We start from the raw sequence: 26,041 nt of genomic DNA on the forward strand, positions 1-26,041 counted from the left end.
GTGCATTAATTTTGTATCCTGCTACTTTACCAAATTCATTGATTAGCTGTAGTAGTTTTCTGGTAGCATCTGTAGGATTCTCTATGTATAGTATCATGTCATCTGCAAACAGTGACAGCCTTACCTCTTCTTTTCCAATTTGGATTCCTTTTATTTCCTTCTCTTCTCTGATTGCTATGGCTAAAACTTCCAAAACTATGTTGAATAAGAGTGGTGAGAGTGGGCAACCTTGTCTTGTTCCTAATCTTAGTGGAAATGCTTTCAGTTTTTCACCATTGAGGATGATGTTGGCTGTGGGTTTGTCATATATGGCCTTTATTATGTTGAGGAAAGTTCCCTCTGTGCCAACTTTCTGCAGGGTTTTTATCATAAATGGGTGTTGAATTTTGTCGAAAGCTTTCTCTGCATCTATTGAGATGATCATATGGTTTTTCTCCTTCATTTTGTTAATATGGTGTATCACATTGATTGATTTGCATATATTGAAGAATCCTTGCATTCCTGGAGTAAACCCCACTTGATCATGGTGTATGATCCTTTTAATGTGCTGTTGGATTCTGTTTGCTAGTATTTTGTTGAGGATTTTTGCATCTATGTTCATCAGTGATATTGGCCTGTAGTTTTCTTTCTTTGTGACATCCTTGTCTGGTTTTGTTATCAACGTGATGGTGGCCTCGTAGAATGAGTTTGGGAGTGTTCCTCCCTCTGCTATATTTTGGAAGAGTTTGAGAAGGATAGGTGTTAGCTCTTCTCTAAATGTTTGATAGAATTCGCCTGTGAAGCCATCTGGTCCTGGGCTTTTGTTTGTTGGAAGATTTTTAATCACAGTTTCAATTTCAGTGCTTGTGATTGGTCTGTTCATATTTTCTGTTTCTTCCTGATTCAGTCTTGGCACGTTGTGCATTTCTAAGAATTTGTCCATTTCTTCCAGGTTGTCCGTTTTATTGGCATAGAGTTGCTTGTAGTAATCTCTCATGATCCTTTGTATTTGTGCAGTGTCAGTTGTTACTTCTCCTTTTTCATTTCTAATTCTGTTGATTTGAGTCTTCTCCCTTTTTTTCTTGATGAGTCTGCCTAATGGTTTATCAATTTTGTTTATCTTCTCAAAGAACCAGCTTTTAATTTTATTGATCTTTGCTGTCGTTTCCTTCATTTCTTTTTCATTTATTTCTGATCTGATTTTTATGATTTCTTTCCTTCTGCTAACTTTGTGGGTTTTTTGTTCTTTCTCTAATTGCTTTAGGTGCAAGGTTAGGTTGTTTATTTGAGATGTTTCCTGTTTCTTAAGGTAGAATTGTATTGCTATAAACTTCCCTCTTAGAACTGCTTTTGCTGCATCCCAGAGGTTTTGGATCATCATGGCTCCATTGTCATTTGTTTCTAGGTATTTTTTTTATTTCCTCTTTGATTTCTTCAGTGGTCACTTCGTTATTAGTAGTGTATTGTTTAGCCTCCATGTGTTGTATTTTTTACAGATCTTTTCCTGTAATTGATATCTAGTCTCATAGCGTTGTGGTCGGAAAAGATACTTGGTACCATTTCAGTTTTCTTAAGTTTACCAAGGCTTGATTTGTGACCCAAGATATGATCTATCCTGGAGAATGTTCCATGAGCACTTGAGAAAAATGTGTATTCTGTTGTTTTTGGATGGAATGTCCTATAAATATCAATTAAGTCCATCTTGTTTAATGTATCATTTAAAGCTTGTGTTTCCTTATTTATTTTCATTTTGGATGATCTGTCCATTGGTGAAAGTGGGGTGTTAAAGTCCCCTACTATGTGTTACTGTCGATCTCCCCTTTATGGCTGTTAGTATTTGCCTTATGTATTGAGGTGCTCCTATGTTGGGTATATAAATATTTACAATTGTTATATCTTCTTCTTGGATCGATCCCTTGATCATTATGTAGTGTCCTTCTTTGTCTCTTGTAATAGTCTTTATTTTAAAGTCTATTTCATCTGATATGAGAATTGCTACTCCAGCTTTCTTTTGGTTTCCATTTGCATAGAATATCTTTTTCCATCCCCTTACTTTCAGGCTGTATGTGTCTCTAGGTCTGAAGTGGGTCTCTTGTAGACAGCATATATATATGGGTCTCGTTTTTGTATCCGTTCAGCCAATCTGTGTCTTTTGGTGGGAGCATTTAGTCCATTTACATTTAAGATAATTATCGATATGTATTTTCCTATTCCCATTTTCTTAATTGTTTGGGGTTCGTTATTGTAGGTCTTTTCCTTCTCTTGTGTTTCTTGCCTAGAGAAGTTCCTTTAGCATTTGTTGTAAAGCTGGTTTGGTGGTGCTGAACTCTCTCAGCTTTTGCTTGTCAGTAAAGGTTTTAATTTCTCCATCAAATCTGAATGAGATCCTTGCTGGGTAGAGTAATCTTGGTTGCAGGTTTTTCTCCTTCATCCCTTTAAATATGTCCTGCCAGTTCCTTTTGGCTTGCAGAGTTTCTGCTGAACGATTGGCTGTTAACCTTATGGGGATTCCCTTGTGTGTTATTTGTTGTTTTTCCCTTGCTCCTTTTAATATGTTTTTTTTGTATTTAATTTTTGACAGTTTGATTAATATGTGTCTTGGTGTATCTCTTTTTGGATTTATGCTGTATGGGACTCTCTGTGCTTCCTGGACTTGCTTAACTATTTCCTTTCCCATATTAGGGAAGTTTTCAACTATAATCTCTTCAGATATTTTCTCAGTCCCTTTCTTTTTCTCTTCTTCTTCTGGAACCCCTATAATTCGAATGTTGGTGCGTTTAATGTTGTCCCAGAGGTCTCTGAGACTGTCCTCAGTTCTTTTCATTCTTTTTTCTTTATTCTGCTCTGCAGTAGTTATTTCCACTATTTTATCTTCCAGGTCACTTATCCGTTCTTCTGCCTCAGTTATTGTGCTATTGATCCCATCTGTAGTATTTTTAATTTCATTTATTGTGTTGTTCATCATTGCTTGTTTCATCTTTAGTTCTTCTAGGTCCTTGTTAAACGTTTCTTGCATTTTGTCTCTTCTATTTCCAAGATTTTGGATCATCTTTGCTATCATTATTCTGAATTCTTTTTCAGGTAGACTGCCTATTTCCTCTTCATTTGTTAGGTCTGGTGGGTTTTTATCTTGCTCCTTCTTCTGCTGTGTGTTTTTCTGTTTTCTCATTTTGCTTATCTTACTGTGTTTGGGGTCTCCTTTTTGCAGGCTGCAGGTTCATAGTTCCCGTTGTTTTTGGTGTCTGTCCCCAATGGCTAAGGTTGGTTCAGTGGGTTGTGTAGGCTTCCTGGTGGAGGGGACTAGTGCTTGTGTTTTGGTGGATGAGGCTGGATCTTGTCTTTCTGGTGGGCAGGTCCACGTCTGGTGGTGTGTTTCGGGGTGTCTGTGGACTTATGATTTTAGGCAGCCTCTCTGGTAATGGGTGGGGTTGTGTTCCTATCTTGCTAGTTGTTTGGCATAGGGTGTCCAGCACTGTAGCTTGCTGGTTGTTGAGTGAAGCTGGGTGCTGGTGTTGAGATGGAGATCTCTGGGAGATTTTTGCTGTTTGATATTATGTGGAGCTGGGAAGTCTCTTGTGGACCAGTGTCCTGAAGTTGGCTCTCCCACCTCAGAGGCACAGCACTGACTCCTGGCTGCAGCACCAAGAGCCTTTCATCCACATGGCTCAGAATAAAAGGGAGAAAAATAGAAAGAATTAGAAGAAAGAAAGAAAGAAAAAAGGAAGGAAGGAAGAAAAGAAAAAGAAGGAAAGAAAGAAAAGGAAGGAAGGAGGGATGGAAGGAAAAAAAGAAAGAAAGAAGATAAAGTAAAATAAAGTACGATAAAATATAATAAAGTTATTACAATAAAAAATAATTATTAAGAAAAAAATTTTAAAAAAACAGACGGATAGAACTCTAGGACAAATGGTGGAAGCAAAGCTATACAGACAAAATCTCACAGAGAAGCATACACTCACAAAAAGAGGAAAAGGGGAAAAAATCATAAATCTTGCTCTGAAAGTCCACATCCTCAATTTGGGATGATTCGTTGTCTATTCATGTATTCCACAGATGCAGGTACATCAAGTTGATTGCGGAGCGTTAATCCTTTGCTTCTGAGGCTGCTGGGAGAGATTTCCCTTTCTTTTCTTTGTTTGCACAGCTTCCAGTGTTCAGCTTTCGATTTGGCCCAGCCTTTGCATGTAGTTCACCGGAGGGTGTCTGTTCTTCACTCGGACAGGACGGGGTTAAAGAAGCAGCTGCTTCGGGGACTCTGGCTCACTCAGGCCAGGGGTGCGGGAGGGGCACGGCGTGCGGGACGGCCTGCTGCGGCAGAGGCTGGCATGAAGTTGCACCAGCCTGAGGCTGTGCGTTCTCCCAGGAAAGTTGTCCCTGGATCCTGGGACCCTGGCAGTGGCGGGCTGCACAGGCTCCCCGGAAGCAGGGTGTGGATAGTGACTTGTGCTCGCACACAGGCTTCTTGGTGGCAGCAGCAGCAGCCTTAGCGTTTCATGCTCATCTCTGGGGTGTGCGCTGTTAGACGCCCGTCTCTGGAGCTCCTTTAAGCAGCGCTCTTAATCCCCTCTCTTCGCGCACCAGGAAACAAAGAGGGAAGAAAAAGTCTCTTGCCTCTTCGGCAGGTCCAGACTTTTCCCCGGACTCCCTCCCGGCTAGCCGTGGCGCACTTAGCCCCCTTCAGGCTGTGTTCACGCAGCCAACCCCAGTGCTCTCCCTGCGCTCTGACCAAAGCCCGAGCCTCAGCTCCCAGCCCCGCCTGCCCCGGCGGTGAGCAGACAAGCCTCTCGGGCTGGTGAGTGCTGGTCGGCACCGATCCTCTGTGCAAGAATCTCGCCACTTTGTCCTCCGCACCCCTGTTGCTGCATTCTCCTCCGCGGCTCCGAAGCTTCCCCCCTCCGCCACCTGCAGTCTCCGCCCGCGAAGGGGCTTCCTAGTGTGTGGAAACCTTTCCTCCTTCACAGCTCCCTCCCACTGGTGCAGGTCCCGTTCCTATCCTTTTGTCTCTGTTTATTCTTTTTTCTTTTGCCCTACCCAGATACGTGGGGAGTTTCTTGCCTTTTGGGAGGTCTGAGGTCTTCTACCAGCATTCAGTAGGTGTTCTGTAGGAGTTGTTCCACGTGTAGATGTATTTCTGGTGCATCTGTGGGGAGGAAGGTGATCTCCACGTCTTACTCTTCCGCCATCTTCCCCTCGTCCCCAAAATGAATGGTTTTTATAAAGCAGTATAGCCCTGGTTTTTCATAACCTTGCTTATCATGAACACTGCCTCATTGATTTTGTCACTTACCGATTTTTTTTTCCCACTCTTCAAGTGTTTATTCCATAATCAGTTACTGTAGAGAACAGAACCCCAATTGTATATAGGTTGAAAGCAAGAAATATACAGTTTCTCACAATATATCCAGTTGTCAACCCAGATAGCTGTCACACCTTTTCCCACCCCACCGTGTACTTTAAATTTTGGTCAGATAAACAAAATATCCCAAATACTTCTTTCCTTTGTGATGGTCACATGTATGTTTTGATTAACAAAATAATTTTCAGGAAGAAAAGACTTTACCTAACTCGCAATAAAAGATACCACCTAACTCAGGCGTTGTTTTTCTTCATATGTGGAATTCCTCTAGAATTTCAGAATTTCTACATCAAACACACATACAAGGCCAGTCTGGTTTATTATTTTAAGTAATTTGAGAAAATAGCTAACATTATTTGTTACAAATAATTATAAACAAAATAATGTGTAAAGTTTTTTAAGTGAATTATAGTTTCTGAAGTTAATTCTAACATTCACTTTTCCTTGGTCAAGGAGGGATTCAGCATTTCTTAGAACAAAAGAATTGTAGGAGTGTGAAATTTTTGAACTGTGGGCAGCACATCCTGGCAGTACCACTTCCAGTGATGTGACCTTGGTCGAATCATTAATATCCTTTGTGCATCAGTTCCCCTACCTGAAATAGGAGTGATGCTAAGATTACACCACACCCACCACTCCAGGCCTTTTTAAAACTATGGGCATTGAGGTTTCTGTATATTTGTGCTTTATGATATACATACTAAAAAATTAGTTCATAATTTCAAACAGCTGTTTTACTGCCACAGGCTTCAGTTAAACTTAACGCTCGAGTGTAATAGTTCTACAGAGTAAAGTTGCAAGAGGATAGTCAAAATAAAACTAACAATTGCATGGTATAGATATAACAAGAATTTTAAATCTCTTGTGTGTTTATTTCAGAGCAAAGATGGAAAAACCCCACTGCACATGACTGCCCTCCACGGTAGATTCTCCAGATCACAAACCATTATCCAGAGTGGTAAAAAGTATTTCTGTTTGTTTTTTTTCTTAAGTGTAGTAAAAGCGTCCACATAATGGTATTGAGGAATTGTCATAGCAGTATACACATTTTTGACACTTGATATCAGAGCTCATGAAAATCAGATAATGAATTTTAAATGCCATGTACATGTATCTTTTGTAATTTTGTTTTTCATTTATTTTTGTATTGTTTCCCTTAGATTATAAATATAATTTCTCTAGCAGTTAGTGTTGGCTTTTTTAAAACATGCTAGATAGAAAACTCTGCCTTTCTACTGCGAACTGTATTATATATTAAGAAAACTTTGTTTCATTTCTCTCTTCCCTTCTGACTATCTTGACCTGTTTTTAGCGTTTTCATTTATTTTCTGAACTTGTCTTCTTTTGCATTTGAATTAGTACTAGGCAGGCTAAACTTTTAAATAAAAAGAACCTTTGGGTACTTTAAAGTAGTATTTTCACAAGCCATGTTCCAAGGAACTGTTTATTAGTAGTCCTGAAGACAATAGCTGTTCTGATTTTGCAGGGAAAGGGTAGGAATAAGCTCATGATCAAATAATTCATAAAATATTGCATGCTGTCTTCTTGGTGACACAGAGTGTGCACATTAAAGCTTTGGAAAGTCTCACTCTAAAGAAATGTGTTTAATTTCGTTTAAATACAGTGGTTTCCAAACTTATTGGATGCCCAGAACCCTTTTGTAATTTTTAAATCTGTTAAAATCTTATGCTTGTTCACAAAATTGCTTTAAGTGTGAAATCTAACCCCAGTGCCTGGCCCAGTAAATGTGCTGTGGATGAAATCTATGGTTAAATTGCTATACCCATTAGTTTGTGCTTTTTATAATTGCATTTTATATCACTTTCCATGTAATAGATTTGACTTGATCGTTATATTAGTCCAGTGTCTGATAGTATGTCCTTTATTGCAGGAGCAGTAATCGACTGTGAGGACAAGAATGGCAACACCCCTTTGCACATAGCAGCAAGGTACGGCCATGAGCTGCTAATCAACACTCTAATTACAAGTGGTGCTGACACTGCAAAGTAAGTACTTCCCAAGGTAGTGTTGATGCCTTGTCAGGGAAACATGTGGATTTTGTCCTCAATGTAGTACTAATTGCTTGAGCTTTATCCTCTTTTTATTGGCGATGTAATAGAATAGAATGTTTAATGTGATTTCATTGGTAAACCAGCATAGGGTATTTTTATATTTTTTTACCCCAGTTCTTTCTAGATTATGAATAACATACTAAAGTTTCCTTGTAAGATTTTGTTTGAAAGATGGATTCTCTTGCATGCTCTGCAGAAAGAAACACCCTACTTTTAAATTGATGTTTATCATTCTTATGTATGTTTTTAAATTTTTATTACCTTTTTTATATGTTTATTAACATGTTTTAAATCTTCTGTTAAACTTTCTGTAAATGGTATGCTACTGTACACTTTTTAACTTTTTTTTTTTTTTTTTTTTACATGAAGTTGTTGGTTTAGCCATGTAGATATAAATTTGGGCTTTTTTTCCTCATCTCTATACGTAACTAGTTCATTCATTTTATAAAATTTAATTCTTGTGTAAAGATTTCACAATTTTTATTCATTCTCATTTACAAACACAAGTTGCTTCCAAGTTTTTACTATGACAAAAATTACTGCAGTTAACATTCTTAAACATTTTGCCTTGTGGTAATGATTCTCAACATCGGGGCAGGGGGAATGGGTTTTGCTCCTGAGGCAAATGTCTAGAGACATTTTTGGTTGTCATAATTTGGGGAGGAGAGTGTTACTGTCATCCAGTGTAGGTAGAACCTGGGGGCACTGATGACATCCTACAGGCACAGGATAACCCAGCCCCCCAGCCCCCAGCCCCCCAGAAAATCCATAGTGATGGTAGTGCTGAGGTTGAAAAGTTCTGCTCCTGCTCTAAGAGGAAAGTTGCTGGATAAGTTAAGTATTGAATAGTTTCTTTTTAATTTATTTAAGTGATTGCATTGTGATGAGGACACTGTCCTGTTCACTTTAGGCGTGGCATACATGGAATGTTCCCCCTCCATTTGGCAGCCTTAAGTGGTTTTTCAGATTGCTGTAGGAAACTTCTTTCTTCTGGTAAGTGGAACCTTCACAGACAGATTATCCCCTTTTACCTCCCCAAACCACCCCCCGCCATCTCCCATTTTAATACAGTCTCTTTATCCTGCTTTTCCAGAATCACGTATAGATATGTCCATGTGTGGATCATTTATTAACCCCTCTTAGAAGATGTTGGACCCTTTAATTTTAAGATTTGATTTTCTCTTCAGCTCTGGGAAAGGTTTTATTTTTCCAGTGATTTCCTCCTCTCTCTCTTAGTTGGGGAATGGGGTGTGGAATATTTCTAGAGCAGTCCCTTTGTGTCTAGAAGTAAAATATCTTCATTTGCATGCTTCCTTTTTAAGAGCCAGTGGCCAGTTTACAATATCTTGTAGGTTTGTGAAATTATTTATGCCATATCTAATTACTGTCTTAAAATACCACATAATCAGTTTGAAGCAAAACAGGATCAGTAGCTTTCTATAACTATTACTACAAAATTATCCTTATTAAATGCATAGAATTACTAAATATATAAGATTTAATTTTTAATGATATTCTATTTCTTAGCGTGTTAGGAAAGTTGAACAGATTTTGTATATTAATACTCTTGATTGCTAAAAGAATTATGGGAAAATTTCAGTGAAAATTAACATATTGTGAGACAGACAGTGAGTTTTTCTTAATGATATCTTTTAAGTGAGGTAATTGTGTTTTGAATGTTTTAAGTGTATGTGTGTCCACAAGTCATCACATACCCATTTATCTATGAAGGAGAATTCTAAAAACCTCTTCTCAGTGTTAGTATTAACGTGCAAGTATCAAAGCACCTATGGGTTTAAAAAAAAAGTTTTATTAAGAAATAATTCATGTATCATACAATTCACCTGTTCAAAATTTACAATACAGTGTTTTTTTTAATTCATATTATTTTATTTATTTTATTTTTTATTTTTTTCATTTTAACATCTTTATTGGAGTATAATTGCTTTACAATGGTATGTTAGTTTCAGCTTCACAACAAAATGAATCAGTTATATATATACATATGTTCCCATATCTCTTCCCGCTTGCGTCTCCCTCCCTCCCTATCCCACCCCTCCAGGCGGTCACAAAGCACGGAGCTGATCTCCCTATGCTATGCGGCTGCTTCCCACTAGCTGTCTACCTTACGTTTGGTAGTGTATATATGTCCATGCCTCTCTCTCGCTTTGTCACCGTTTACCCTTCCCCCTCCCCATAGCCTCAAGTCCATTCTCTAGTAAGTCTGTGTCTTTATTCCTGTTTCACCCCTAGGTTTTTCATGACATTTTTTTTTCTTAAATTCCATATATATGTGTTAGCATACAGTATTTGTCTCTCTCTTTCTGACTTACTTCACTCTGTATGACAGACTCTAGGTCTATCCACCTCATTACAAATAGCTCAATTTCGTTTCTTTTTATGGCTGAGTAATATTCCATTGTATATATGTGCCACATCTTCTTTATCCATTCATCCGATGATGGACACTTAGGTTGTTTCCATCTCTGGGCTATTGTAAATAGAGCTGCAATGAACATTTTGGTACATGACTCTTTTTGAATTATAGTTTTCTCAGGGTGTATGCCCAGTAGTGGGATTGCTGCGTCATATGGTAGTTCTATTTGTAGTTTTTTAAGGAACCTCCATACTGTTCTCCACAGTGGCTGTATCAATTTACATTCCCACCAACAGTGTAAGAGGGTTCCCTTTTCTCCACACCCTCTCCAGCATTTATTGTTTCTAGATTTTTTGATGATGGCCTTTCTGACTGGTGTGAGATGATATGTCATTGTAGTTTTGACTTGCATTTCTCTAATGATTAGTGATGTTGAGCATTCTTTCATGTGTTTGTTGGCAGTCTGTATATCTTCTTTGGAGAAATGTCTATTTAGGTCTTCTGCCCATTTTTGGATTGGGTTGTTTGTTTTTTTGATATTGAGCTGCATGAGCTGCTTGTATATTTTGGAGATTAATCCTTTGTCAGTTGCTTCATTTGTAAATATTTTCTCCCATTCTGAGGGTTGTCTTTTGGTCTTGTTTATGGTTTCCGTTGCTGCGCAAAAGCTTTGAAGTTTCATTAGGTCCCATTTGTTTACTTTTGTTTTTATTTCCATTTCTCTGGGAGGTGGGTCAAAAAGGACCTTGCTGTGATTTATGTCATAGAGTGTCCTGCCTATGTTTTCCTCTAAGAGTTTGATAGTTTCTGGCCTTACATTTCCGTCTTTAATCCATTTTGAGCTTATTTTTGTGTATGGTGTTAGGGAGTGATCTAATCTCATACTTTTACATGTACCTGTCCAGTTTTCCCAGCACCACTTACTGAAGAGGCTGTCCTTTCTCCACTGTACATTCATGCCTCCTTTATCAAAGATAAGGTGACCATACGTGCATGGGTTTATCTCTGGGCTTTCTATCCTGTTCCATGGATCTATCTTTCTGTTTTTGTGCCAGTACCATACTGTCTTGATTACTGTAGCTTTGTAGTATAGTCTGAAGTCAGGAAGCCTGATTCCTCCAGCTCCGTTTTTCGTTCTCAAGATTGCTTTGGCTGTTCGGGGTCTTTTGTGTTTCCATACGAATTGTGAAATTTTTTGTTCTAGTTCTGTGAAAAATGCCAGTGGTAGTTTGGTAGGGATTGCATTGAATCTGTAGATTGCTTTGGGTAGTAGAGTCATTTTCACAATGTTGATTCTTCCAATCCAAGAACATGGTATATCTCTCCATCTATTTGTATCATCTTTACTTTCTTTCATCAGTGTCTTATTTTTTAAGTATGTTCACAGAGGTATGTAACCATGACTACAATGGGTTTTAGAACATTTTCATACCCCCCCCCCCAAAAAAAACCCCTCATTTTCAGTCAGTTCCCCATTTCCTCCCTCCCCCCAGCCCTAAGCAGTCATTAATCTACTTTCCACCTCTATAAATTAACCCATTCTGGACAGTTCATAGAAATGGAATCACCCAAGATGTGGTTTTGTGACTGATTTTTCTCGCTTAGAAATGTTCTGAAAGGTCATCCAGTGTTATAAACATGTATCAGTACTTTATTTCTTTTTATTGCTGAATAATATTCCATTGTATCCTATGACTTTTAAACAAGTACTCTAGCATTTGTTCTAAAACCCCCAATCCTTTAGTGGTAATTTTTTTTTAAATACTGTACATTATTAATCTATTTTCAATTAATTTTTACCTACTTGTAATTCATAGTTTTGTTTAAGATGGGGGGTGTGTGATTTTTTTTTTACATATTTTTAATGTAATACTCTAATATAAAGTAACATACCTATACTGTTACATAAGATATATTCATTCTTGTAGGATTTGATATAGATACCCCAGATGATTTTGGCAGGACCTGTCTACATGCAGCTGCAGCTGGAGGGTATGTTAACAAAATTTTTACTTTTTTTAAGAAGAGGATAGTTGATCGTGGCAGTTTTTTTTTTTGTTTCATAAAATATAAATCACAATGTTTTATTCACTCTGCCTCATTTGAAAACACGCTTTTATACTTATTTAAACCTACCAATTTCATTATAATTACAATTTCATTACAATTACATCTTCTCAATGTATTTTTCCTGGGTAGGAATTTGGAGTGCCTAAACCTTCTGCTGAACACTGGTGCAGACTTCAACAAAAAGGATAAATTTGGAAGGTAGGGTGTGATACAGTTCCTCTGTAAAGCCTACTTAATGTTATTTACTTAATGACTTTCTTGACCTCCTAATGTGGCTTCTGAGAGTTAACTGAATAAATCTATGACTTTTGCATTGTGATCATGATTTGTTGAGAGGCCCCAATAAGTAGATAACTTCTGAATATTCATTCTCACCCACAGCCTTCTTCCAGCTGGGCCCCTGCCATAGCCCCAGGCTACCAGCCACAGCTTTACTTTATAAGCACTTCTATACCTCTTGTGATATCATTCCTCTTCCTCCTCCCATAATCATAGCCATGAAAATATAAAACCGCATGGTACCTATGCTCCCTCAAAAAACCCACAAGAGCTGGAGCTCAGTGGTAGTTCTCCATTCCTTCAAGTCATTCTTTTGTTAGAGACTCTGCTGCCTATATTTGGTTCCAGAGCACTAGAAAGAGGGAGGAAACAGGTTACAAATCGATGTGTAATTTTTCTTTCTCCTCTTCTCTGACTCTCCGCACACACCCTGAGCGTGACCCACAGGAAAGCACCTGTGAATGCAGAGTCCCTTTGTAGTCACCCAGCCAATCTGCAGTCTCACTGTTCAGCCCCAGGCCTCATTGCTACTTGCATCTGTGATTGCAGTACTTAAAGCCACCATGATCTACTAAGTTACTTAGAATAGGAATTGACCCAGAGTCTGTTAGAACCACATAGGAAAGGACAGAAGGCAATTTGAAAAATAGAGGTGAGCATGCTGTAGTGTGTACAGAAATCTAAATATAATGTACACATGAGACTTATAATGTTATAATCTAGTGTTACCTCAATTTAAAAAAAATAGAGGTGGCAATATGAGCAAAATTGTGTATCAGGAGTTTGAGAATTTTATCAGAGTATGTGACAAGAGAGGGTGTGTGTGAATCTGTGTCAGTGCATGGGATTGGGCCAGTGCACAGTAGAATTACGTGTGGTAGGGAATCAGAAGTACATATAAGAAAAGAAAAGGAAAAATGACTATCTGACCCCATAATTATTTTGAAGAACAGACTGTTCTTATAAGCCTGCTAATTGAAGGAACTAATGACCCACAAAATCAAAAATCACTTTGTTTGACTTTGGAGTGCAATTTATAGCTAATTTATTTTTATAAGTGTACTTTAATCCAGCTTATATTAGTTAATTTGTAGCACTTGACGCATTCTGTACTACAATTAGGGCACATTCTGAGTTTAGAAGCTTGAAAGTAATTCAGGGTTAATTGCATTTTCAAAAATACTATTACTATATTATACTATTATCCAATAAAGTAAAATAATGCTTAACTGTCATTTCACCAGGTAAATATTTTAGAAAAAATTATACCATGAAGACTCTGGACTAAATTTACCTTCACTTTTCTGTTTTCTTCTTCTTCTTCTGTTTTGTTTTTTTTTAATGAAAGGTCATGGATAATCATAGCTTATTAATCTAAAGACAGAAACTCCTAAATTTAGTAATATTCTTTTTCATTTCAGTAACTGAGAAGAAGTAAGCTACAAATATTCCATCTCTAGAAATTAACAGTACTCTAAACTCTTCAAAATGATGAACAGCCTTCAAAACTATGCATTTTCTGCTTGAGGAATCTGATATTACTGTGCAGCTCTACCATATAGTTGATATATCAGCATCCTTTTTAATGCTTCTGTATTTTTCTTACTCTTTATTCCTCTACTGAAACAGGAACAGAAGCTGCTACCTATGAAACATCTCTATTAGTATAGGGGAAGCTTTGTTAAATGAAAGTTTTCTCAGATTGCTGATGGCATTAGGGAGGGAAAAAAAATAAGTTTTCAAGTTTTGGAGCAGAATATGAAGGATATCTGTAATTCACTCAAAAGACTGGAATTGTTACTGTCTGGGGACCATGAAATGATTTAATTGTGTTCCTGTCTTATTTTGTATTCTTAGAGGCTCTTTGCCATCTTAGTTTCTCCTCCAAGCTTTCTGTCTGGCCCTCCAAAAGACTTAGGTATATGGCAGAAATCAATCTCAGGCTTTCTATAAATATTTATAACTGGGTGGATCAACTGTGCTCTTGTTTACTGGTTTGTGTCCCTGACTTTTTTTTTTTTTTTTTTAATTAACTTGGGCAAAAAGATCTCCACTGCACTATGCTGCTGCCAACTGCAACTACCAGTGCCTGTTTGCTCTTGTGGGCTCAGGAGCAAGTGTGAATGACCTTGATGAAAGAGGATGCACACCCTTGCACTATGCAGCTACGTCAGACACAGATGGCAAGTAAGTATCATGTGGTGAGAATGAAGGATTGTTTCTATCTGGCAGTTTTTATAGCAAATTTGTATTTCCTTTTTTGTACTTTTTATTATTGATTATCTTTCCCTGATGCTCTAGTAGAGAAAATAAGTTGTTTTCATAATTATTCCTAGTCATAGTTATTACCCACCTACTTCTACTCAGCAGCCTGCGTTATGAACTAATCGGGTAGAAGAAAGATCAAGGTCCCTTTTCATCCTCCCTTCCAAAAACACATCTTAATATCTATCACCTCCATGTTTTTTCCACCTGGCTTCTTAGAGGCAACAGTCTTGAGTATATCATAGGGAAAGGGAAAGAGGCAAGAGGTACACAGACAATGCCATCGGAAGATTGAGCAGAGATTGGAATGCCAGTATTCTTCAGAGGTAGAAAGTTCATATTTCTAAGGGATCCCTGTAAATTGGTATTCAAATAGGGAATAATTGAACTGGCAGAATCTGGCACATAGTTGGTACTGAATAGTGCTTAAATAAGTAAATTATATAGATAATGGAGTAGTGAGTAAATGTTGTCCAAGAATGACTTAATAAAATCAAAAGAATGAGAGATTTATAAATTCTTTCATAATTAATATTCACCCAAAGTTGATCAGACCCATTTATAGTACCTTAATGTATATTGCCTTCTTGGAAGAAAATGAACTCATTAGAGACAGAGAAGAAATCTTCAATGTCTGTGGTATTCCTCATGAGTCTGGGTCAGTGAAGGGTAGGAAAAACAAATAATGGTTTCTGGGGAAAGATTTTATAAAATATACTTCAAGGAAGTTGCATTTAACACAGAACTATTTCCTTGGTTTTTAATGTTTACTTTTTTACCTTCAAAATAAAAAGCATAATTTGATGGTATTACTCACAAATATTAATTTATTATAAATTCTGTAACTAATTTCAAATCCATTTCTATAAGTAACACTTCGTTATGTTGGATTTGTGTCTAAAATCCTAATCTTGAAAGCATTAGTAAAATATACTATCAGCCCTTTGTATCTACTGGTTTTGCATCTGCAGATTCAGAGGGTCGACTATATTCATTGTAGGGTTGTGTTCATTTATTATAAGGGACTTGAGGGTCCAAGTCTACGGTCTTTGGTATCCTCGAGTACTCTTGGAATCAGTCCCCCTTAGATACCGAAGGATGACCGTATTTTCTGTTTGGAGGAATATATCACTTTATACAATTTCATGTATACCAGAATAGTTAGATATAGATAGGTTTTGGGAGAAGCTAAGTTATTTGAAGTATGTTTTTGGATAGTAGAGCTTTAAAGAAAATCTCTGATAGAGACTTTGTAAATCAGAAAATATTTTGGTAAACTTGGGTAAGTAGATTATCCTCTGATTTATAAATTTTGTAATTTCAGGATTTGATTTATAGATTTTCCTAAAATAGATTATACCCCAAATGACTGTCACCATCAGAAGTCCTTTACCACTGTTCCCATAAACTGTTTATTGGGTACTGCCCAGCATGATCTAAGTAAACTCCACTGAGTTCATGTACACACAGACAGAGGTTACCCAATGGTCCTCCTGCCCTTATACAATTACATTAAACCTGAATTCTTATGCAGGAACAAAAGAATAACAATGTTCAACCTATACTGTTTGAGATTTGTGGTTTTATTTTAAGCCTGTCTACTTTTTCTTTAGAAGTATACTTAGTACTAAAGTGAATTAAATCGTTAGTTTTCTCACCTAATATAAACTGTTTTGAGCAATAGTCTAGAGCAGGGGTCCCTAAACCCTGGGCTGTGAACTGGTACTGGTCCGCGGCCTGTTAGGTGAGTGGCGAGCGAGTGAAGCTCATCTGCCGCTCCCCATCGCTCGCATTACCGCCTGGACCGTCCCCGCCACCCACTCGCCCCCCGATCCGTGGAAAAATTGTCTTTCGCAAAACCGGTCCCTGGTGCCAAAAAGGTTGGGGACCGCTGGTCTAGAGATACTTATTACTTAAACACTTAATTCTCAGTATGTCCACAAGCAACCTGGTGTACCAGAAAGAACATGAGCTTTATCCAAAAGACCCAGCTGAAATCATGGGGGCTTCCTATTATACCTCTCTGAGCCTGAGCAAATAATTGTTAGGCAAAATCTTCTTTATCTGTAAAATTAGAATGAAGCGTACTTAGAATTGTGGGGAAAACTGAGGGCATGTGTATAAAAGAATCTAGCACTGTTTTTTGGAGCCTCTTTCTTATCTTTGAAGTATCAAAGTCCCAGAGGTCTTGTCTGATGCCATCATTTATTGCCTCAGTGATTTGTTCCCTGGGAACCTTCTGGAAACTATTCACTACAGTAACCATTTTAGGATACCAGAGGCATCCTTTCAGTAAGTGATTGTTTCGGAGGCTTAAATAGTAGAATTAAAGAGTTGGTTTATTTTTCTGAACTCCAAGGATTTAATTCCCAGGAATAGGTTGGATAATAAGAGAATCTGGAATAATTCTTTCTGCTGCCAAAGCCAGAGTGAAATATTTTCTAAAAGAAGAAACAAATTCCCCATGACTTCAAATACTGTTATTCAGTAATGTGTGTTTGTTGGTTTGTTTCTTTAATGATTGTTTAATAATGTCCTGTCAGCATCCCCAGGGAAAGTTGTATATACTTTGGGATTTTTGACACTCTGCCACCGGTTTTCTGCTGTTCAGAAGTGACATAAGTAATTGCAGTTCTACTCTGCCTTGTGTGCCTGTCTTTACTTGCAGTAAATGGAAAAATACATGAAATCGTTCCTACTCATTCTACTCATCCTGCTAGTCACCCCCATCATCCTGATGCTGACGTTCACTCTAGGCAGTCATGACTCAGCAAACAAATTTATAGTTATTTTCACGGGAAAAACATACTAAATATATTAATTATTAACAAATAAAATCCTCTTTGCCATTTGAAGAAAAATAGGACTGGCTATGAGCATGATGGTGAGGACCTACCCCACGCCTGTGTGGTGTGTATAAGAGAAGGGGAAGGCTGGGGTTATTTATTGTGATTACATATAAGGAAGAAATCCTCCTCATGCCTTTTCTTCTGTGATAACTACCATTAACAGAAGTATTTCTATATGTTTATGTAGATCATTTCACATCCCTCACAGTGTTATCAGAGTTAATGAACCTGGTACATGTCTGTCCATAGGCTTTTCTGTGTTCATATGGTTATATATACATGTGTTTATGAATGCATAGATATATTTCACCAAGATACACTTTTATGGAGATAGATGTTCACAAAAATGGGATCATATTTTGACTTCTAATAGCATTGTTTATTTTTGTCTGTTTTGAACTTTATATAAATGGAATCATACAGTCTTTTGTTTGGAACTTTTATAATCCTTAGGTTTATTCCTAAGTATTTGATATTTTTATTGCCAAAATAAATCTATCTTTAAATTTCCTTTGTTGTGAAATAGAGAAATATATTTGACTTTTGTATACAACTTTGCATTCAGTAGCCTTGTTAAACCTGTTTTATGTATGCATGTAAGACAGAACTGGGTTTGATTCTGGCTCTGCCACTTGCTGTGAGACCTTGGGCAGGTTACTTAACCTCTCTGCACATTTCATCTGTCAAGTGGGAATAATGGTCTGACCTTAACTCATGGCCATATGAGGTACAGAATATCTGAATTGCTTAGAACAATACCTGACACATTGTAATCTTCCTGTAAGGATTAGTTGTATTTTTTTAAGCTATGCTTAATATCTTTTTTTGTCAATCAGACACTTGTATACCATGATTGGGGAGAGTAGAGTTAGGAGGGCCTCTGGTGACAATGCCACATCCTCTGCCCTGGGCCGAGTGGTCCTCTCCCAGGGCTCTGACCAGCCGTGGGACACATGGATTTGACTTAGTCTGAACCTGCACCAGAAAAAGTGGTAGGAGCCCATGGACGGTAGGGGAAGAGTAGGAGAAGTTTAAATAGTTTGAAAATCACGCTGATTTGAATTACATGCTTAATTAGGATGAGGATATTTGTCTAACAAATGAAGAAAACAAAATATTTAACAGTAAGTTTGGTTTATTACTTAGCCATTTAGCCATAAATATTCCTCCAGATTTTGCATACATGGTTTATTTTAGGGAAATAAGAGAAATTATAGAAAATCTTCGTTTCTTAATTTTCTGAGTTTTATAAAATGAGCGTGTGTTAATTTACAATGAGAAAAAAAAATTTAAGATTGACTCTCTCCCCTCCACCTCATTTGCAAATCAAAAGTGAGGTTCAGATTTTCAAGATCAAGCAATTTTGTGGTTCAGAATTTTATAAACACACAGGTTAAAGTGTCACTAACTCATTAACCCCTGTGCTGAAGCATTTGTAGCATAGAAAGAACACTTGAAGAAAAGACCCAAGGCCTAGTCCTTGCTTTGCCATATTCTAGCCAGAAGATTAGGAGCAAGTCATTTAATTTTCCTGAATGTCAGTAATTTTTTTCATTTGTTAAAGGTAATACTTACAAAGTAGTCATGAAAATTCATATTGCTTAGCAAAATTTGAAAGGCGTGGCAATAGAAGTAATTTTATAATTATAAATCAACTCTTAGTCTTTGTTTTGTTATAGGAGACCAATCATCTAGTAATATGAAGGTAGACAAAGAAATAATGATTTGATAACTACTGCATGTATTATGGTTGAATTATTTCAAACCATTTAATGTTGTATACTTGCAACTAGTAAATATAAGTAGTGCTTTGAGACTTGCTCTCCTACTTCCGAAAGTAAACATGAACTTACCTACTTGTTTTGCTTTCCTTAAATAAGTCAGTTTTTTTTTCCCCCAGTACTCATGTATCAGCAAGTTATCTTAAAATAGTTTGTTCCACTGATAGAATCTGCCTTGTGTTCAGGTCCCAGTAGGGAGAACTATTTCTGTTTTACCATTCACATCTAGAGAACTTGATTAAAGGTAAAAAAATGTGCCCTTGGGTGAAATGTTTCTGCCTTAAAGCAGTGAGACTGTCCTTCCAGGCCAGCAGGTCTTTCCTTCATCCCAGTGAGGATTGACCTGTGAGCTGGTACCTAAGCAGACTGTACAGAGTCTACACACTGCCTGAGATACTTCCTGGAGTGCCCTCAGAGCTAGTTTAGGAATACCGAGAAACACCAGGCTTGTTCCTTAGAGTCAGATTCGGGTGATGTCGTTCTATCATAGTGATATGCATTTCATCATCATTTTCACTGCATATAAATATCAAAATCCCACTTAAAAGGATGAACGTTTGCTACCATTAAGGATATTATAATAAATGTAGATTCTGTAAGTAATTCCTAAGAGATCTAAAGTACTTTAAGTAATTAGCATTAAAGAAATAAGGGTTGGCATTGCAAAGAATGGTCCTCATACATATATGATAGAGTTACTGGGTGATCAGTTACATCGCTCCATTGTTCCTTTCCACTTGTTCTTATAACTTCATTATGCTTTTGGAAACTTAACAAGTAGTATCTGATTATAGATTTCCCCCCTAGTGGTAGAGTTAGTAGTTATTTAGACATACTGCAATATTAGACAAATTATCACTGAATAATTATGGACTTGGAATTTGAACATGAATGGTTTTAGATTATTTAGTTGAATTCCTACTCCCATCTATCAAATGAATAAACAGAAGCCATTTCACCATAAAGGTGAAACGATTTGCCCAAGATCGTTGGTATCAAACTAACTCTCACAATAAATCTTTTAATTTCTAATTCAGTACTCTTTTTTTTTTTGCTACAGTAACATTTATCAGAATTATAACAAATTGTGAACCTTATAATCCTTTTATTTAAAAAAATTTTTTTTAACATCTTTATTGGAGTATAATTGCTTTACAATGGTTAGTTTCTGCTGTATAACAAAGTGAATCAGCTATACGTATACATATATCCCCATATCTCTTCCCTCTTGCGTCTCCCTCCCACCCTCCCTATCCACCCCTCTAGGTGGTCACAAAGCACGGAGCTGATCTCCCTGTGCTGCGTGACTGCTTCCCACTAGCTATCTCTTTTACGTTTGGTGGTGTATGTATGTCCATGCCACTCTCTCACTTTGTCCCAGCTTACCCTTCCCCCTCCCCGTGTCCTCAAGTCCATTCTCTACATCTGCATCTTTATTCCTGTCCTGCCCCTAGATTCATCAGAACCATTTTTTTTTTAGATTCCATATATATGTGTTAGCATACGGTATTCGTTTTTCTCTTTCTACAATGAGGTATGACCTCACACCAGTCAGAATGGCCATCATCAAAAAATCTTACAGTCCTTTTAACATTACTTTCCTCATATTTTAGTAGCACAGGAATAAAGTATTTCCCATGGGAAGGTCTTTCGTGTTACCTACATACCACTTTTACATCGTTCCCACACTTTTCATGTCTCTAATGCAAGATCCTTGAATTCTGACCTTGGTTTTGGGAGATATTTTTACATCCTTTCTTGAGCTTCCTAATGAGATACCATACTAACTGTGTATTCCAGAAAGATTGGATGCTCCCCACCACTAAGAGTTTAATCCTGTCAAACGTTATTTGAGTCGACTAGCTGGTGCCATAAATATAGACTGTATACGAAACAGTCTTCAGGTATACTGAACTTGCTGCCAGACTGTGGATAAAGAAGATTCTCTTATGAACGTTTTGTTTGTACTTTTACGATACTTACAGTCAATATCATTTAAATGACAAATGTATGTAGTGTAGATGTGTTTATGATTTTTACATTACTCAAATGTAAGAAAAATTTCCAGTTTTGAGTTTGTCTCTGTTTTTATCATTGGTTAAAATGTAGGATTTAGAATTTTGAATATATCTTACTCTAATAGGTGCCTGGAATACTTATTAAGAAATGATGCAAATCCAGGGATCCGGGACAAGCAAGGATACAATGCAGTTCATTATTCAGCTGCATATGGTCACCGTCTGTGTCTTCAGCTGGTAAGATTCCTGATTTCTTGTGGAAGGACCAATGTAAGTTTATATTCTAATAATGTAATGACAGTGAGAATAAATGAACCAAGAAACAAATGCCTTTTAACATTTTTAGAATCCCTATCCTTCCTAAATTCATACTTGCCTCACTAAGCTTTCTCTCATTCCCTTTTCCCTTTCACAGAGAAAGGAGGAAATTAGATCTCTGGAGAGGGCTCCCTTAGAGCCCCCCATCCAAGTAGCATTCACTGCCCCTGCCCCTTTAAATGTTTTCCGGAACGTTTTAAAGAACTGTAACTGTGTCATATGTCAGAAATACGTGTTTCTGTGAGAGGAAGCTTCCCCCTGTGTATTCAGGAATTCCGAAAGACCCAGTCTTCTGTCAGTCTCTCCTGACAAGGGAGACTCATCTCACCATTCACCCCACTTTGCCAAACCAAAGGGAGAGTAAAAGACAAGTTAAATGATTCTGAAGTGTGTAGCACATGCTTCACGTTAGAGGTTTCTTCATTTAGACCTACTTATAAATTATATTAACATTGGTTCCCTTAAAGGGGAAATAAAATTCAAGGAGGATGGGTATAAAAGATAGAAAAAAGAGGTTGACATACTTAATATAGCATTTAGAACCCTGCTACAGAAGTAGTATTTCCTTAGTTTATTATGGTAGCTTTAGACTAAAATCTGAGACCCATGTGTATAGATTTGTGGTCTATTATATTGTACAATTGTTTATTTAAAAGACTTCATTTTTGGAGGCAAAGGAAGCACAAGTTCAGAATAGAATTTAACAAAGCCCTATGTAAATAGAGACATGTAGTTAACATTTATCTCTTTACTGTATATGACTGCTTCCTCAACTAAGTATTTTTATTTTAAATTTTATTTCAGATTGCAAGTGAAACTCCTTTAGATGTTGTAAGTATTAATTAGTCAGTTTTCCCCCTAATACTGAGTATTTAAATATTTGCTCTCACTAGAGCTGGAGCCTGTCTTACACATTCCTGGGAACAAAGATAGTGACAGAAATCATGTTTGCAGGGGGAGGGAAGGTTCTTACTTGGTGGTAATTAAATGGCATTTCTCTCAAACTCTAAGTTTATAGCCCTCTCTCAAAGCTCTTAGCATGTGGTCCTTACCACATTTTCAGGATAATCCATTCCATAAGGTTGCTGAATTTAGTTTTCATAATAATAATGGTCTGGGATTTTTAAATCCATATTCAAGTATCAGTTTATACTCTAAAATGAATTTGAACTTGGGGGAGGGGGACCAGGAATAACTGCTGTGGTATGTCTAAAAGTACCATTTCTGACACTTAAAATTCTTTTCTTTCTCAGTTAATGGAAACCTCGGGAACAGACATGCTGAGTGATTCAGACAATAGAGCAACAATAAGCCCTTTACACTTGGCTGTGAGTATTGCCTTCACAGCCAGCTTGATGGCTGATTTACTGAAAATGTCTCATATCTGTTTGTGTTGACTCAAACTAGTACCCAGAACTTTTGGTCCATATAATGATGATCATGGAGTTAAAACTGTAAGAACTTTCTTAACTCAGAGAATTCTTGAATGTACTTCTGTTTCGTTTGTTTGTTTGTCTTAAAAAAAAACGTCGAGGCGGGGGTGGTTGGGGGGAGGGGGTTTGAGCTTCCCCCAAGGCCTGCCCTAAGGAGAGAATATGCCTGAGATGTGAATTTTAAAATGACCCACCCTAGTGGAATGGCTTCTGACTTCTTAAGCAGACAATATAAGAACTGTAATTTCTGTGGTATTTCTAAAACTTTTTGCTTACTTTGTGATTTTGGGGTGCTAAGTTTGTGTTCACTGGTCCTTCACTTGCTCATGCTATAGGATTTAACTACATGGTCTGTAATGTTCCTTCTAGCTTCAGATGCCACTGAATTTTTCCTCTTAATGTTCATCACTAAGAGGAGGAGATTAAAAGAGAGTGTGACAGTTCTTTTAAGTCAAATATGGAAATGAATTACCTTAGGAAATTTCAAGCAGAGCCCAATCTAGTTCTTCCTGCGCTGAAAGAAGAATTTATCTTTGAAATAAAGCATGTTGTGGGGAGCTGGGGGACTTTGAGAATCAGGAGAATTGGGTACTGTCACTATTTGTGAGACCTCTGATTTTAAGTATAGTAAAATGCTTATAAGGGTCTCTACTTAGGTTAATGTGTATCACAAGTCCAGTGATCCATTTAATTGTTTATTCTCACATATACTATTATTTTTTATTTTAATATTCTCCTGGCATATTTTCTAACACTGACACATGTACACTGAATTTTCTGCTTTGTCTTTCTCCCCCTTTCTCCCCAGCAGTACTTCCTACCATGGTCTAAATAACTAAGAAGACATGCTGAAGCTTCCTTTTTCCTTGCCCTTTGGGTCTTTGGAAATACTGTCTACTCTCCCAGACTTGCATAATAAATAAGTCATCTGGAAGTGCAAAGCTAGCATGGAGAAAATAGCTATTTTACTATGGGTGGCAAGAAATGACGTCTGAGCAGATGACTAGGCAGTTCTTCCTGCATCATTATCATCATTCTTATAATAATAGCGCCTCATCTCTTGAACACTTACTAGGTGCCAGACTAAGGACTTTGCCAAGTTTTTGAATGCATTATCTCAAAAACTTCAGTTTTTTAACTAGTTATTTTACTTCATGGCTATTGAGAATAGTGCTGTTATTAACATGGGTGTGCTAAATAGTGTTTTTAAGCTGAAATGGAAACAATTTTGTGATTTCATAATTAGGCTCAATGAAATGTGGTTATACCACCACTCTTGCATTTTGTACCCATCCCTAGGAGGTTTTTCAGAAATTACTGAAGTGATTTTTCTCCTTCCAAACTCTCTCAATCCAGGACGACTTGATGCAGTAAAAACACGCTGGCTTGAGGACTCAGGAAACTGGCCTTGGTCCTGCCTTCGCACATACTAGGCTTCTAAGCCTCTTGTCCCAGTCCAGTCAGAGCCATCGTGAGGGGAAGACTCCTGTGGCAGATTACCCTGGCTCTAGCCGTCCTTATTTTCCCTCTGCTTCTTTTTATACCACCTTCTGCATATACTGTGCCTCTCACAGTTCATTTTTAATAGCATAATTTTGTTGACCTGGTATTGAGGAACAAGGTTAGATGTGATCCTCAGACAGTAGAGCTCAGAGATCTCCAGTCACTTTAACCTTTGAGGGAGTCAGAAACATCAAGAGGTCAGTAAGGCCCAGAGCAGCTTCACCTCCTGCTGGTGCTTTCTGACATTTCCCACAAGAAGTGGTTTTATAGCCCTTTGGTACATTGCGGGGCCCTCTTTTTTTTTTTTTGCGGTACGCTGGCCTCTCACTGTTGTGGCCTCTCCCGTTGCGGAGCACAGGCTCAGTGGCCATGGCTCACGGGCCCAGCCGCTCCGCGGCATGTGAGATCTTCCCGGACCGGGACACGAACCCGTGTCCCCTGCATCGGCAGGCAGACTCTCAACCACTGCGCCACCAGGGAGGCCTTGCAGGGCCCTCTTTCTAGCTGAGTATCTCTTTTTAGAAGCAGGTGACATTTAGCACAAATATGGTAGAATTTTATATTTTTCAATTCCCTAATGAAAAGTTCACGTGATCATTTACAGTTTGCCTGTATGTGCTAAGCTGCAGGGCTGAAAGGTATCAGAAAATGACTTGTCCCTTAGCTAAAAGGGGTGGCATGAGTGAACCAGAGGAGACATTCCTTCCCCATCAGAACTGTGTCGTTATTGCCTTATGTCCTGCTCAGCATCTAGTCCAATAAGAGTAATAGATGTTCAGTTGACATGTTGGTTTTTGAAATGAATTCTCTGGAAAGCAGACTGTGTAAAGAAGGGGATTTCAGTCAGTCGGGTTTCAAACAAATCTCTCAATCTTCTTGCTCTGCTGTACTGCTAGGACAGTGTGTAGCACATGGCAGTTTTTCAAGCAGGGCTCAGCCTAAATATTTTTGAAAAGAAATGTTTATTTTTGAGATGGCACGTTATGGGATGGAGTAGTCATGTTAATTTGAGAAATCAGAAGGCTCAAGTACTAGCTGAACTTCAGTTGCAACTATATCTATGATTTAAGTGTAGTAACACTTTATCGGGGAGTGAAGGGGGGGCACTGAACTGTGATGAAGAACACGGGCTCTGGAATCATAGACTTAGAGTGAAAGCTTTCATTGAACCCATGTCACACATCATTGAATGTCTGCCATGAACCAGACATTGTATACTCGTGAAAAGATCACCTGTCATTTGAACTTTTATTATTTGTGGAATACCCATTCCCTAACACTGTAGCCTACTAATTGATCATTAGAAAAATTTGTAGGTAACTTTCTGAATTATCAATACAGAAGTTTTAGATTATCTCAAATATAATGATGTAAGACAAGTTTGCTTACTACTCCCTTTATGTTTTCTAGGGTTTCTAAGAAGTCAGTCTAAATATGTATTTTTTAATTTATATTTTTATTTATTCCCAGGCCTATCATGGTCACCATCAAGCACTAGAAGTGTTAGTACAGTCTTTGTTAGATCTTGATGTGAGAAACAGTAGTGGAAGAACACCCTTGGACCTTGCAGCATTTAAGGGCCATGTAGAATGTGTGGATGTTCTCATTAATCAGGGAGCCTCAATCTTAGTCAAAGATTACATTTTGAAGAGAACACCTATACATGCAGCAGGTATGTCAAAGACTATGAATGATTTTATTTACCACTTTCCATCTAATGCTCTTCTTTTTCAATTTCTTG

At 37.7% G+C, this 26,041-nt stretch overlaps 1 protein-coding gene across 6 annotated transcripts in view; it reads left to right on the forward strand.

Moving 5' to 3' along the window:
* Window positions 1-26,041, forward strand: part of ANKRD28 (ankyrin repeat domain 28) — a 185,265-nt gene that overhangs the window by 139,245 nt on the left and 19,979 nt on the right. For all 6 annotated transcript variants that reach the window (XM_067737405.1, XM_067737409.1, XM_067737408.1 and 3 more), the window contains 10 exons: window positions 6,215-6,293; window positions 7,227-7,341; window positions 8,318-8,400; window positions 11,713-11,776; window positions 11,984-12,052; window positions 14,180-14,320; window positions 21,172-21,283; window positions 22,169-22,195; window positions 22,618-22,692; window positions 25,771-25,972. In XM_067737405.1, the coding sequence (XP_067593506.1) occupies window positions 6,215-6,293; window positions 7,227-7,341; window positions 8,318-8,400; window positions 11,713-11,776; window positions 11,984-12,052; window positions 14,180-14,320; window positions 21,172-21,283; window positions 22,169-22,195; window positions 22,618-22,692; window positions 25,771-25,972 (967 nt within the window). The remainder of the gene's footprint in view (window positions 1-6,214; window positions 6,294-7,226; window positions 7,342-8,317; window positions 8,401-11,712; window positions 11,777-11,983; window positions 12,053-14,179; window positions 14,321-21,171; window positions 21,284-22,168; window positions 22,196-22,617; window positions 22,693-25,770; window positions 25,973-26,041) is intronic.

Source organism: Pseudorca crassidens, chromosome 5 (genome assembly GCF_039906515.1).
Source record: "Pseudorca crassidens isolate mPseCra1 chromosome 5, mPseCra1.hap1, whole genome shotgun sequence".
NCBI lineage: Eukaryota > Metazoa > Chordata > Mammalia > Artiodactyla > Delphinidae > Pseudorca > Pseudorca crassidens.